Below are 16,093 nucleotides of genomic sequence, written 5' to 3'. Positions count from 1 at the left end.
GAACACAGCACTCATATGGGACTAGCCCAAATCTAGTTCCTTTCCAAAGCAACCATGCTTGAATCTTGATGTGTTTGGGGTGGAAGGGAATATGGTAAACTTAACAATGAAACAGTCGAAGTTAAATTGCCAACACAGGCAAATGGAACACACAATGCCACTGGTGATGTTAATTATTAGATGATGCCTCAACAAAGGTTATGCCAGTGCTTCACAGATCCTAAATGCTGAGGTTTATTTGAGAGACTGACCACAGGAGTACAATAAGAGGACAAGGAGAAGTGCGTGTCAGTGGCACTGGAACTGGGGGGCGGGGGGCAAAGTGCCACGGCCCTCCCACTTTTTGCCGGGGTGGGCCCTGTCCCCTTCCCCTCCTCTCCTCGACCAGGCCAGTATGGAGCCCAGGCAGTTGTGGGAGCCGCACGAGCAGACCCTCCACCTGCCCGTGATGGGGGGGGGGGGCTGAGAGCACCTCCCGGCCTGTGTCCCTGCCCCCCCTGGGCTTCCCGCCCAGCCCAGAGCAGGTGGATGTGGACGGTCCATGACTCTGCACTGGCTCACCACAGCTGCCTGTGCAGCTTTCCCTGACCCAGCTCTGGCAGGAGGCGTGGGAGCTCAGAGCCGCAGCCCAGCCATAGTAAGAGCCACACAGGCAGCTGTTGGGAGCCGCAGACCCTCCACCTGCCCTGGGTGGGGAGCCCGGGGGCGGGGACACGGGCTGGGGGCTGCTTGGGGCCCCCACACTCCGGGCAGGTGGAGGGTCTGCCGTGGCTTCCCACAGCTGCCTGCGCAGCTCTTACCATGGCCGGGCTGCAGCTCCAAGGCCCCCACACCAGCTGGAGTCAGGTCGGTGAGAATGAAGCGGGCAGCTATGGGGAACCGGGGTCCCTCCATCTGCCCTAGGCAGGGAGGCCGGGGGCAGGGCCACGGGCAGGGGGATGCTTTTGCTGCCTCCCGCCTCCCCTCCAGGTGCGGGAGTGGGCTCCCTGGCCCTGCTCCAGCTTGGCCGGGGGCAGGGCCTCCGGGGGAGAGAGGGCGGGGCCTCGGGGGGCAGGAGCCCCCAGCCCCCTCACTTTTGGGAAGACTCCAGTGCGCCTGGTGTGTGTGCGAGGGAGGAGAAATCAAAGCTGGAAACTGTTATCAAGGGTTACTAGGAGTTATTATTATAAAGGTGAGTGTGAATGTTCCTGAGTGAACTCATCCACCAAACCATAAAGCACTGACCATGAAGTGCAGTGGAGCAGCACAGGTAAATTGACTGCAGTGTCTGCAAGGCACAGCAGTAGTTGCCTTAAAGGCTTAAAATGTAAGCGCTCTGGGAATTCCTATATGGTCTCCTGTAGCAGTGGTTCTCAACCAGGGGCACATAGAGGTCTCTAGGGGGTACATCAACTCATCTAGATATTTGCCTAGTTTTTACAACAGACTCCATAAAAAGCACTAGCAAGTCAGTATAAAAAAAAATTCATACAATGGCTTGCTTATACTGCTGTATATACTATACACTGAAATGTTAAGTACAATATTTATATTCCAATTGATCTATTTTATAATTATATGGTAAACAATATGCTGCGGCACTTTTGTATTTTCATGTCTGATTTTGTAAGCAAGCAGTTTTTAAGTGAGGTAAAACTTGGGGGTACACAAGACAAATCAGACTTCTGAAAGGGGTACAGTAGTCTGGAAAGGTTGAGAGCCACTGTCCTGTAGGATGCACATAACCAAGAGTAGGGATAAAATCCTGGCCCCATTGAAAATAATGGATGTTCATTTCATTACGGCCTAGGAATCCACAGAAATAGGTATCTTGAGAAAAAATAATATTTTAAAGAAACAAGTTTTTATATTTTTATTAGAGTTTCTATTTACAGTTTCACAATACTCAGATTTCCCCAACTTCCTCCATGTTTTGATCAACTGTATTTCACTAGGATACCTTTGTCGTCTCAGTAATAACTAATATATCTGATCTTAACTGCAGTCCCAATATAACTCCTGAACCTCTTTGATGTAGCTGTTTTTCTTTTGTAATCATCACCTAATCTTCTCCGTTGTCTGTCTCCAACACATCAACTTCCTTCTGGCCAAAAATGAACAGTAAACAACGTTCTCTTTAACAAGTGCCTTTTTTGTTCTTTGGATTAGCTAGAAGGCTTACTAAGATTAGTAATGTCTCAAAGACCAAATGCAATAGCTTCAATAAAGTGTAGCAAGTATCCAACCAGAAGCTATAAAAATCCTATTTGCTTATGAACCTAGTTCTCCCTTATGGCAGCATATTGCCCTGGTACTCCGTCACTAGGTCAGGTCCATTTTTATAGGGACAATTAAGATACACATTGAACTGTAAAGAAAATACAGTAGCAGCCTCAGGTCTCTTGCTTCCCCAGAGCAGAAAAATCAAACACGTTGCAGAGATAACAGGTTTGGCCACCAATAATAAAATGACAGTTGCTTGCTATAAGTGACTTTCCTGGTAGCCTATAATATCAAGGTAGTACTCAAAGTAGTCTATGTCCTCACATCATAGCCAGAAGAAGAGTACTAGGATTATGGTTATCCAAGGGAGCAGAGAGAGTTTGAAAGGGATAGCACTACTAGCAGATCTTTAGGCATTTTTTTCCAGCATCAGTGGAAATCACATGCTGAATAACAAGACTTTCTTTGTTGTTGTAGCTGTGTTGGTCCCAGGATATTAGAGAGACAAGGTAAGTGAGGTGACATCTTTTATTGGACCAACTTCTACTGGTGAGAGTGACAGGCTTTTGAGCTTCCACAGAGCTGAAGAAAAGCTCTGTGGTCTAATAAAAGATATTACCTCACCCTCCTCACTCTCTAAGACTTTCTTTGGAAGATTTGTGTGCTGATTTATACAACGTTGAAAGCACTCCAGAAAAAAAGGCCTATGAAGAGTGTTTGTTTCCCACTGTGCCAGAACAGCACCGTGCCTCCTTGGCAAACTAGGAAACTCTCTTTTAAACCAATTTGTCCAAATACTATTAAATCTCAAACATGACTGTCCTATAAGAAAACATAGTTGTCCAAATTTGCTTCTTACCAGACTTTGTTGTTTTCAGAAATTAAGGACTTGATTCTGCCTCCCTCACTGACACTTACTAGCACCTTACTATTCAAATAGTCTTTACTTTAGTTGGGTGTAATGTAAGGATGGCAGAATCAGGCCCTAAATGGTACTGTACATATTCATAGATTTCAAAGACAGAAGGGACCACTGTGATCAACTAGTCTGACCAACTGTATAACCAACTGTATAACCAAGGCCAGAGAACTTCCCCAAAATAATTGAGAGTATAATTTTTAGAAAAACATCCAATTTTGATTTAAAAATTATCAGTGATGCAGAATCCACCATGACCCTTGGTAAGTTGTTCCAGTGGTCAATTACTCTCACTGTAAAAAATTATGACTTATTTCCAGTCTGAATTTGTCTAGCTTCTACTTCCAGCAGCTGGATCACGTTATACCTTTCTCTGCTAGACTGAAGAGCCTATTATCAAATATTTGTTCCTCATATAGGTATTATAGGCAGTAATCAAGTCACCCCTTAAACTTCTTTGTTAAGCTAAATAAGACTGAGTTCTTTGAGTCTATTACTAAAAAACATGTTTTCTAATCCTTTAATCATTCTCGGGACTCTTCTCTGCACCCTCTCCAATTTATCAACATCATTCTTGAATTGTGGACACCAGAACTGGGCACAGTATTCTAGCAGCGTTCACACCACAGCCAAATACAGAGATAAAATAACCTCTCTAACTGTACTTAAGATTCCCCCTGCTTATGAATCCAGTTCATGCACATGAATGTCAGCCCTTCAGGCTCAAACTGCTGATCTCATCTCACCTGCACTTAAAACTCCAAAATACAGCTATTGACTAATCTGTCTGATCTGAGACTGAAAATAAAAGCCAGCCTCCCTTGCCTCTGTTCCATTGTAAAACACCACAAAACAGCCATTTAATCCCATATCTGAGTTGCAGGAAAACACATAATTTAGCCATGTGCATCATGGAATATGATGGGCTGAGAAGAGCTAGATGAGGAATTTCGCAAAACAGCTGTCCTTCTATGTAAATCCATTTCTTCTCCACCCAGTGCTGTTTACAAGGAAATTGGGGCAGAAGAACAGCTTTCTTTTTCTGACTCTGGTCAGATATACCAATCAGTTAAAAATCTTTGGTGCACTGACCAGGTCCGGAACTTGTCCAGCAAATATTTAATTGCATTTGTTAAAATAAGTAATTGAATATCACTTGTCCATATCAGATATTTAGTTGCACCAGGCTTTTGACTACTATGGTTTTCATAGCATCCTTAACAGCCACCTTTACACAGAAAGGAAGCCTTTTATGACAGGAGATTTTTCTGCACCATGCTGCCCTATGAAGAGAAAAAGGAGGGCAGTTTTGACAATAGGAAGCTCCCAGCAGAAATCTCTAGTACATTAATAAAAAGTCTGGTTTTCAAAAAAGGTTGAATGGGTCAACCAGGTATGGACAACTAAAATAAATAAAAAGCCTTCTCCCTATAACAACCAGGAAGAAGTACATTTAGCACAGAAGAGGGAAAACTACGGCCCACCGTCCTGACCGACCCTTGAGCTCCCAGCCAGGGGGGCTAGCCCCTGGCCCCTCCCCTGCTGTCCCCCCACCCCCACAGCCATGCCGCCACGCGAGCAGCGTGGCTTGTGCCCACCCACCTCCCAGGCTTTCCAATAAGCCAGTCCTGCCACTCTGAGAGACATTGTAAGGGGGCGGGGAGCGGGAGGGTTGGATAAGGGGCAGGAGGTCCCAGGGGGTAGTCAGGGGACAGGGGGCGGTTTGATAGGTGTGGGAGTCCCGAGGGGCCGGTCAGGAGGTGGGGGGGTGGATAGGGGTTGGGGGGGAGAGCAGTTAGGGGCGGGAGGTCCCGGGAGGGGTCGGTGAGGGGACAAGGAGCAGGGGGGGTTGGATGGGTCAGGGATTCTGATGGGGGCAGTCAGGGGGCGGGAAGTGGGAGAGGGCAGATGGGGGTGGGGACCAGGCTGTTTGGGGAGGCACAGCCTTCCCTACCCAGCCCTTCATACAGTTTCACAACCCTGATGTGGCCCTTGGGCCAAAAAGTTTGTCCACCCTTGATTTAGCAGATAGATTTAGTGCTATATCATGTCAAAATCTCTTCAACCAGACTACATCAGGCACCTCACAAATAGCTTCCCCCCATTGTTATTGAAGTGTACACCTGGCTGAAACAATATTCAGCGTTTGTGAGGTCAGACAGGAGGAAGTCTCTGACTTTACCAAACTAAAGATATTAACATAAAAACATACAAGACAAAGTTTAAGTTGAATTGAGAAAGAGAGAAGTAACTGGTCTTTCATGAAGCTGTTAAACCACAGACCCCAGGCTAACACAGCCATGGCAGTTACTAACCATAATTCATTTCAATGTTCTAATTTTCTTTTTAAACCTTATAAACACTTATGTCTTTATCTACTCACCCCATTTAGGCAGGCAAACAAATGCTGCCCCATTTAGGCAGGCAAACAAATGCTCTTTTTTCTTTCAAAGTTATTACTTGCATCACAAATATACATTCTACAGGAATGGCCAAACTTCCTGTCCCTCTGGGCCACATACGATAATCTTCAGAAGTTCAAGAGCCGCAAGACATGGGCAACCTTTACACATGCATTTTTTAAAATATTAAATATTACTGTAACACTGCTAATTACTGCTAGAGCAAAGGGCATTGTGGGTCTCCATCCTGGTTGTAAGCCTATGGAAAACTGGTTGATACGTTGTCAAGGTAGTAAGGAGGAGCTCGGTCAGATGTTGATTTGTAAGGACTGCACAATGTTTTGATTTTACAAACTTCATCACAGAGCACAGCGATTCACAACAGTATGTTGTGCCAATAACTGAAATGAGTCGCACACTAGTCTTCTTGAGTTGAGGATACTTCGTTCCTGGAACTTGCTTCCAGAATTCAATTGTAGACTGTGATTTATGCATCATCTTTAGAGCCTGGTTTTCATGGAGTTCCAATAGCTCCTTCTCTACAGTAGATGTTTCTGTAACCACAGTTTTGGGAATCAGACAGCCATCATTGATCATATCAACCATGAAAGGGTTTACAAGAAAGGTGAAGCAGAATCTCAGCTTCTGCAAGTCTTCAAACCTGGCCTGAAAGTCATTAAGCATTCCTTGTAATTTACCTCTGTATTCCTCAACTTTGTGATCTTCTTCTTTGATTTCAGGGAATGTGTTTACCCTACTTTTGAGATGGGGAAAGTGGTGGCAGTCTCTTGACACTATGTCTCTTTGCAAAAGCTTTAATTTGTTCTGGAAGCTGAAGACTGTCTGAGTAAGGTCAGAAATAATCTTATCCTTCCCTGGGAGTGCCAAGTTGAGAGTTTTCAGTTGCTGCATAATATCAGTGAAAAACATCAGATCCGGCATCCATTGGTCATCTTTCAGTTGTGGATAGGACTTTTCCTTTTCTTTAAGGCAAGCACTGATAGGTTCCAACAGTTCCACAAACCTATTTAAGACATTGCTGGTTGATAACCACCTCACAATACAGTAGAAAGAGACATTGTTAGGTTTGTCTTCAAGATTCAGCCTTTCAATTACATTTTTGAACTGTCGATAAATCTTCCCATTCGAGCGGATGAAATTGACAGTTTCTAGGACTATTTTTGTAACATTTTTATACTTGAAGTATCTGCTTATGACATGTTCACAATGGATGATGCAATGAACAGGGAGAAACTCCAGAAATTTGGGATCGCTTTTCAAGAGTCGAATAAAGCCTACTTTTTTTCCCCACAGTACATCAGCATTTGTCAATGCTTTGTCAAGTGCATTCTTTATGTCAACACCGTGGGTTATTTCTTTTAGCACCAAGTCCAACATTTATTCTTTCACAATTACATCTGTGGAAACATAATGAACAAATATCGCTAGTTGTGGTTTATCTTGAATATCTGTGGACTCAGCGACAGCTAGGCTGAATGCTAGAGAATTCTTTAGATCATTTTGCTGGTTGCTTGCAATATCGGCATTGATCTAGGAGATCCGCCTCTCTGTACTGTGGGGCGAAATTTGAATTTGCTGTATTAGTCATTAAAGTTTCGTGTTACTCGGATCTAAAACTGCAACCACTTCTGCAATATTCTTCTTAACAAATTCTCCATCACAATATGGATGTTTAGCACAAGCGATATTCCATACCATAACAAAACTAGCTTCAGTCATTATGTCAGCTTCCTTACTGAATGCAGAAAGTAGTGTCTGTTGAGGCATAATTTTATGTGATTAGCTTGTTTTTCCTTAATTCTGATCCAGGATGGTACTTAGACGAAAAGTTATTGTGAGTCGTTTCATAGTGATGTTTCAAGTTGCTTGCTTTATAGTGAGAGAGTGATGCATTGCAGATTAGGCACAGGGGTTTGCCACCTTTATTAGTGAATGCAAAATCTTCCTCCCATTCCGGCTGAAAACTTCAGTTTTCTTCTTCATACTTGCGATTTCTTATAGTTTGAGGATGTCATTGTCATCCACGAAATTAGCATATTACTTAAATCTAAAACTATTCCAATGCGACTTATGAACAGTACACACAGCCTGTAGCGTGCAGCATGCAAGGAGATCATAGCACAGGAAGTCTGCACAGCACTACAGTGATGCAATTTCCTGTTAAAATAAGCATGTGCAGCTGAAGTCAGAGCCTAGGCACCACCTGCAGGGCTGAAGCCCCAGCACCAGCTCTCCTCCTTCTGCAGGGCTGAAGCCCTGAGCACTGCCTCGCTGTCTCCTGTAGGGCTGAAGTCCCAATCATCAGTGCCCCCTCCTTGGCGGGGCTGAAGCCTCGAGCTCCAGCTCACCCCGCTATGGGATGAAACCCTGAGCCTCCACGCCCCCCTGGCGGGGCTGAAGCTGCAAGTGCCAGCTCACCACCCCCCATGGGATTGAAACCCCAAGCAATTTTTCATAATAGTATCTGTCCATCAACAAAAGCCATCAGGCCTGTCAGACTTTATCCTAAACTAATCAAATACATGTTAAAAAAATTATTGTGAACGATGAAATGCAATTTTTCTCTGGTACTTGAAGCAGAACCTCTCACTTCAACTCATACACTGACAGGAGATTAAAGCGTTAAGAGAAACACTACTGCAATAAGGGAGTCCTTATTTCAATATTTCACAGTACATTCGAAAATGATATACTGAAAAACTTTAAAATGTAAATGTGCCTTTACATTAAAAAGGGAAATGCCCATATGAAAAAGGAATTACCAAAACACATCGCAGTCTGTTTGCTAAACACAGAAAATAAAGTAACACTGTCAGTCAGGAATCAGGGCAATAAATTCATGAACATCCTACTAAAGCTCTGTATAGAACTTGCATGTTGCCACCATCTGCCCCAGAAAGTACATCATTATTTTTTACCACTGCCGTATGTACATTCTTATTTAGGAATTTAAATGATTGTAAAGAAAGCCTGATGTCAGAGATCCAGGGATCAATGAGAGATTTGCCAAGTGGAAACATCAAAATACCAAAACTGATTACTATCAAGGGATTACAAAGGGAGAATTTTCCATTGAATGTCATCGCAGGAAACACAAAATAGACTGTATATGTATAGCATCCATATTTTATTGATATGATTATGTAGCACCTAGAAGAAAATTATACAAGAACTCAAACCTAGTCCAAATAGTTCTGCTCTTAAAACTCTGCCTGGCCCAAGACTTCTAACTAACCAAAACAAATACAATAATAAAAATATTGACTAAATAAAAAAGCCTTGTAGTATGATCTGAAGCTCACCAACCTTGGACTCTGATGTACAGTCAAGGAAAACAAGTTCCACAGGCAAAGACTCTCTACTGACAATGTCCTTCCATCAACCTCAGAAACACAAATGCTTGAGGTCAAAGATCTCAACTGTTGTAATACGAGAGAGGAAAGACAGCAGCCTCTTAAATAACTGGATCCCAGCAACACATAAGGCTTTAAAGAGAGGCTTTCATATGGAAGACCATTCCATTTGTACATCAATCTGGTTGATAACTGACTTTCCCCATTCACATTCTCTGCTCTACTTAAATATTGAACTCAATGAAAAATGCCTTCAGCCACACCTCATTGGTCTGTCATTAGATTTTTAAAACACAGCAAGGTTAGGAAGTCGTCAGCACATGGAAGAAAGACTTCCAAAGAATTCAGTGCTGCAGGATGTGATTTTGTTATACCAGGAGGCACTCTTGTCCGGGTCAGTATCGAACTGATAACCCATTGAAGTGTGAAGTGTGTTGATTCATTCAAACACTTTTTGAAGAGTAGGGCTTTTATTAATACACTAGAGATGCCTGATGGTGTCTTTTTAACACCAAAACTGATGCTATTGAAAGTGACATCTTTCAGATGTGTTACAGTATCAAGAGCCTATTTTTGTTCACTGAGGAGTCCATGGCACTTTTCACAAGGACAAGGATGAGAGTACAAAATTCTGATTTGGGTAAGAATACACTTCCTACCTAAATTCTTCCTGCTATTTCTTTTGGAATACAATATTATTTCTCTCTTCTTGTTATGCAGTGTTTCTGAGCACTGCTAAATAATTGCCACAATCCACTCCAAAGATGTCTGCATTTCAACAAAGTGGTCCCTATAGGGCTGAATCCTGAAGGCCCTACTCACATAAGTAAAAGTATTAGGCTCATGCTAAAGATTGTATGTCTCTACATTTGTAACACACTTTCCATTATGCAACTGCAAGAAATTATTATAAAAACACATATACATACAAGGACTGCAGAAAAAAATGAGGGATTTCCTTACCATGACACTCTCCTCCCACACTCCCAAGCAGCACGAATTAACAAACCATTATATTTTATCTGCTGAATCATATTGCTTAGCTGGCACATCAGTTCTTCGGGGGGGGGGGGGGGGGGGAGGGATAGCTCAGTGGTTTGAGCATTGGCTTGTTAAACCCAGCATTGTGAGTTCAATCCTTGAGGGGGCCGTTTAGGGATCTGTGGCAAAATGGGGGATTGGCCCTGCTTTGAGCAGGGGGTTGGACTAGATGACCTCCTGGTCCCTTCCAAACCTGAGATTCTATGATATTTTCTATTAAGTTTGCAAAACATGGAGAAACCTTAACTCTACCACAAACCTAGACAGTAAATTTGGAAAAGTAAATGGTAAATATGTTCGTTACTGAAAACATCTAGCACATGGTTTGACTTCAAAATAGCACAATGATTAAAAACACTTTTTAATCTTGCTGATCATTTAAAACTCAAAATTGATTGAAATGATATGATAGAAACTTAGAGCTTGATCCAGCGCCTTTCAAGTCAATGGGAATTTTTCCACTGACTTGCATGGAAGGAGGAACCCACAGTTCCAAAATGCTGATGAAAATCTCAATTAGTTTTACAACTATCCCATAACTTGCAATAAAAATATGCAATGTCTTGTAAATGCTACAAGTATTCAAAACTCTACCACTGTGACCTAATGCAGAACATTGTTAACCCTAATTTATAAAAACCTATAACATAAGAACTGGACGGCTAGTAAAAAGATAAGAATTCATTCACATTTTGGTCAGGTGCAATCCACAGATTTTAGATAAACATCTGACTACCCAAGCAGATCCCTGAAACACTGTGGAAGAGGTGCCTGCAAACTTATATTAACTATGCTCATAGTTACTGAAATGGCCACTTGTCAAAATGTTAGGTCACAGAACTTTTATTTTCTGTAGCATGTTTTGATGTTCTTTTAATATTGTCAATTATGCAGAAGGTAGGGTTTTTTATGATTATTACAAATTCTTACGTGCCCTGTAATAAACAAACCCATGGCAGTGCTTTGGCAGACACATCATGTTCCCACAGCTTTGTTCATATTCCCACAAAGTTATGATCTCTCTTTTTTTAAATTTAACTTTTGATTTTTGAAATTACAACATTTACAGGAAAACTAGAAATGTTTACTGCACAGAGACTTCAAAAATTTCTGTTCAGTCAGTCATTTCCAAACATTCAAGCATCAGGTTCAAATGCCGCTTCCTCATTTTCAACACTCACTTTAACTTTAGGCCTGATCCAGCACCAGTGAAATCACAAAATGGAAATTTTGTTACTGACTTCAGAGGGTGCAAAAGCAGGGTCCTTGTCCCCATCTACAGCTCTTCTTTCCTTTTCCTCCTATTCGTGCCCAGTCCTCCCTCCTAATGGCTCCTTTTGTTCACTTCACCACCTACACTTGGAACAGCCTCCCGTTTCCTCTAGGCACTAAGTGTTCTCCCTCTCCTCCTCCAAATCCTTCTACTTTTACAAAATCTTCAAACTTTCATCTCATCACTCAAGATGCCTCCATGCCATTTTGTACTTGTAACTGTATCCCATTATATCTGTTGTTAGATCATAAGGAAAGAACTCACCAGGAATTTGTCTGTTCTACATTTCTGAATTGCCTTGCAAACTCCCACAGTGCTCTATTGATAACATATTATTATACCCCATAAGTAAACTATGACAAAATCAGCAACCTTGCTGAAAGCCCACAAGCTTTACATATATTAAAAACATTTGCAGCTTACATACTTGAGGAGCAAGAGGAATTATTAGGTGTAATTAACATCCCTAAAGAGCTAATGCAATAGCTGTTAAATCCTGATGTTTTGGAAAAAACTGGTAGCATGGAAAAAGTAGGGCTAATAGAGATTTTTCAAGTGAAACACAGAATCTTGAATTAATACAATTCAGTCTGAGCAAGAACCCACATACAAGTCTGAATATGAGGAACAACCATATCAAGTATCAAGACACAGCTGGGCCCTGGAACAAGAAAATATTAGGACATAAGTACTAGACCTTGTATATGGCAGAACCTAGACTCATTCATCATGCAGTGGGACATAGGCCCTCTCTTTGGGGCTACTTCTTTCAAGTCCTAGATTCCTGTGCATATACACTAGGTACTGTGCATAACTATACTATATAAAAAATCCTACCTAAAAGAAGAAACTCACCTAAAAGAACATTTAGAGAAATGAAGAATTAAAAAAAGCATTTTTTTTTTTAGAAAAAACACAATATCTAAAAAAAAAATCAGCCAGAAAAAACACATCTTAGTATTATGCTGCACATAGAATGTATCTTGCAAAGTCAAGTAACCATCATTTGGTTTTGTGTACACGTTGGATCATATTGAAGAAGTTCTGTATTAAAATCACAAATGAGTTTGATTCCCCATAGTTTAAATTCCAGGGTATTACTAATTAAGAGGTCTCTTGGTTTTTGGTACTGTTTCTCTCCCTCTATGTGTGAAACTTGCAAGTTGCTAATTGCGTTAGTATATTCTAAGACAGAGTCTGCTCTCAAAGCAATTCAAACAGAGAGAGACTCAAAGCAATACTCTGTAACAACAGAAACAGCACCCAGAGACTCCCCGCCCTTTTGTTGTATTAACAATTGTGATTAAAATAGAGATAGAGGATGTATGTGGATGGATGCTTGGTGTGGATAATAACTGAATGATCAGGGAGGTGCCAGCCTAAGAATCCAGTGTCCATCGGCTGAAGAAGGCGTCAAGTGGAAATAACTAGAGGACCCCCGGAGGGCAGACTGGAATCCACCCAACAGCCTCAAGAATGGGAGAACCAAAGAACAAGATAACATCTGGCAGCACAGAGCCGTCAGGAATGTGCCATCTGCTGATTGATTCAGCAACAGCATAATGAAGCAATTCCCATAGACTGGCATAGGAAGAAATTCCTATAAAAACCGACTCTAGAAAGTGAGAACTTTGGGGTCTGATTCTGGAAACCAACTTCCAGGAGCATCAGACAAGGCCCTGCTCCCTCCTCATGTCCAGGCCACCTGGCCAGTGGCTTGGCATGAGCAACTCTAAGCCTGGTAACTATGATAACAACCGTGCAGAACGTGTGTGTGTGTGTGTGTGTGTGTGTGTGTGTGTGTGTGTGTGTGTGTGTGTGTGTGTGTGTGTGTGTGTGTGTGTGTGTGTGTGTGTGTGTGTGTGTGTGTGTGTGTGTGTGTGTGGAATGTTATAGCTATAACTATGATAACAACCTTGCAGAACCTGTGTGTGTGTTTGTATGAATGAATGTGTGAATAAATAGGAGATTGAATGGAATGTTATAGCTATAACTAACTGCTTACTAAGATTCTTTCTGTATTCACAATAAATGTGGTATTTTGCCTTTTTCCCTTTAATAAGATCCTGCTGGTTTTTATTTTATTGGTATAACATACACCTTTCCCTCATTCCCCTTTGCCTAATGTCAACTGTTGTGTAAGTCATGTTTAACCTAGGTTGTAAACTCCTTTGGGCAGAGATTGCATCTTTTCTATCTCAGTAAAATGCCATGTACACCCCTAGAGTTTCCCAAGTACACATAATAAAAATTAAAAGCAGATATGAATCTAGTAATTTAGTAAACCCCACACAAATGAATGGCCCTGCTGATAATTGGCACATATTATGAATGTATCTTACTGACCTCTTGAGAGAAATCAGACTAGAAGGAAGAGCTATTCTTCCTCCCTTACAGCATGGAGATGTCATATTCATTGCCAGAAGCAAGGCTATTCAAGTTTATCTTAACCTAGAGCATTCAATATCCAGGTTAAAGTGAGAAAGCAAGCAACTGACGAAATCTTCACAGCTCTGGGTTTACTGCGTAAGGATCATATTATCAAAATGAAAATGTTTTACAAAGAAAGCCATTGCCAATAGCACAACAGATAAAGTCACAAATACTAGAGAATGGTAGTGCAGGACAAAAGAAATCTAGTTAATCTCTCTGCTCCAGATAAATTAAAATGCAAACTAACACAGTAAAATCAGCACTCTAAATAAAGACATATGGCCTTCTTCTCAAATACATTATTCAAATACTTACCCTGATTTCAGGTCTGTAATTCTTAGACAGTTAGTAGCATCCAATCCTACTTTTCCATTTCTGACCACATTGGAAATGAAAGGAGAGAGTGCTGGTGAAATTCTGTTCAAGGCAACTTCAGGAGACATTTTAACGTGTCCTTTTCTGCTGTACTGAGCTCTGCATGGGAAAAATCAAGAAATTACCTGGTGCAAATTCCCATGCAATGTAAGTAACTCAAAGGAAGGACTGGGATAGCAAAGGTTTTTTTTTTAAAAAAAGCAATAAATTTGATGCGTTAGGTAACTATTATTTTAACACAGCGATGAACTCAAACGTTCAGGAATGTTCCGTAATTATAAACAGACTGAAGTACATACAGGTTTATAAGAGATATGAGCACAGTATAATAAGGCAGTTCTCTCCTCCTAACTCAATAATAATGGGCAAGTGGTCAGATCAGGAAGGCTACTCATTGAATCTGAACAAAATAATGGAACCTTTCCTGGTCCTCTGCTTTTACTAGAGATCCAATCCCTATGAGTAAGCAAAATCAACTGAAATGGACCAGTCTGACTCCTAAAAACATAGCAATGCTTACAGCCCTTACAAATTAAAAATCCATAAGTGACAAATCCTGGCCCCACTGAAGTCAATGGGAATTTTGTTAGTAACTTCAATGGGATCGGATTTGGCCCCCTAGGTATATCTTCACATGTAATTTCTAATGAGCCCAAAACATCAGAAAATAGATTAATTTCACTACTACGGCTGGTACAACCAGAACTGACATCACTTTTGCAATTCTATTTCTTCACTAAATACCTGTTTGGAAAGACTTTACTGAACATACCAGATTTACTTATTAGTAACAAATAATATAATGCTTATCATCCAAAGATCTCATTGCACTTTTACAACGGTATCACTATTCCCATTTTAAAGATGGGGAAACTGAAGCGCAAAGACATAAGGGTAAAATTTTCAGAAGTGCCTACGTGACTTGGGTGCCTAGGTTCAATTAAAAAATCAGTGGGACTTAGGTGCTTTTGAAAATTTAACCTTGAATGATTTACTCAAGATCATGCAGAGTCACTGGCACAGCTGGGATTAGAACCCAAATTCTGTATTCTGATTCTAGACCATAGCTTTTTATATGTTTGAAAAGGTCAACTGATGCTCTATTTACCTTCTTACTGCAATACAGCCTTCAGTTACTCTGGACAATATCTACACCCTCTATCTACAACCCAGTAGAGTTCACATATACAAAATCATCTCCAGAAACCAAATACACACAGAATAAGCCTAAAATCTGGGGGATTTGAAATTTCACCCTTCTCTCGACTTTCATTTATGCTATTTTTCCTTCTCTTATCAACCCTGATCGTTGTAGCTGCTGTTACTATGATATCTTTCTTCCAGAGAACAAGACAAAGACAACAATAATGCTGTGTATGGACTGTGGCTATTATCAAGTGTTCCATAAAGAGAATAATTAGTTCCCTGCAGTAAAACCTTCACAATATGATGTTTTTCTCTTGTTTTAACATTCACCAATTTTAATCAAATCCCAATTACAAGCATTAGTAGGCGACTAATGGCTAATTCCTACAAAATTGATAACTCCCTGTAATTGATAGCAGTATGAAGCATCTGATTTAAAAAATTAGCTTTTATGAAAGTAATTCACATGAAAATATAAATCTTCAAGAAACAGAGCCTAAATTAGCTTTTTAAAACATTCTATTAAAGCAAAGGCCTAGCACTTTATGGCAACCAAGAGACAATTACATTAGTGTCTATCTTACATAATTATCTCAACTGAAAATCATAAGGTTGCCAGTATACTACTGTTCATGGCATTTCCAGAAGGCACAGCAACAAATATCTGTGATTGTGTTCAGCTCAGCATGGATGGATTGTCATGGACTACGTCCCCATAGCCTCTTTGAAAGACACATAGGAACACCCAGATGTAAGTGTTGAGGAAGATAGTAGTTTTCACCCATTTCCTGTACAATGGGGGGGAGGGAGGGGTTGACCCTTTCACCTATCTGCATAAAAAAGAAAGTGAGTTCAGTTTTCACTTTGTATTATCTGGGTGATCTTTTTTCTGATTCAACATAATCTTCAGTCACTTGAAGCTGAACCT

General features: G+C 41.0%; 1 protein-coding gene across 3 annotated transcripts in view; it reads right to left on the bottom strand.

The window, feature by feature from the left end:
* BABAM2 (BRISC and BRCA1 A complex member 2) overlaps positions 1-16,093 on the bottom strand; it is a 306,901-nt gene that overhangs the window by 288,615 nt on the left and 2,193 nt on the right. For all 3 annotated transcript variants that reach the window (XM_074949130.1, XM_074949129.1, XM_074949131.1), the window contains exon 2: positions 13,960-14,118. In XM_074949130.1, the coding sequence (XP_074805231.1) occupies positions 13,960-14,087 (128 nt within the window). In that variant the 5' untranslated portion in view covers positions 14,088-14,118. The remainder of the gene's footprint in view (positions 1-13,959; positions 14,119-16,093) is intronic.

Source organism: Natator depressus, chromosome 3, assembly GCF_965152275.1.
Source record: "Natator depressus isolate rNatDep1 chromosome 3, rNatDep2.hap1, whole genome shotgun sequence".
Taxonomy (NCBI): Eukaryota; Metazoa; Chordata; order Testudines; family Cheloniidae; genus Natator; species Natator depressus.
Note: the sequence above shows the minus strand (reverse complement) of the source record. Positions and strands in the feature narration are given on the sequence as shown.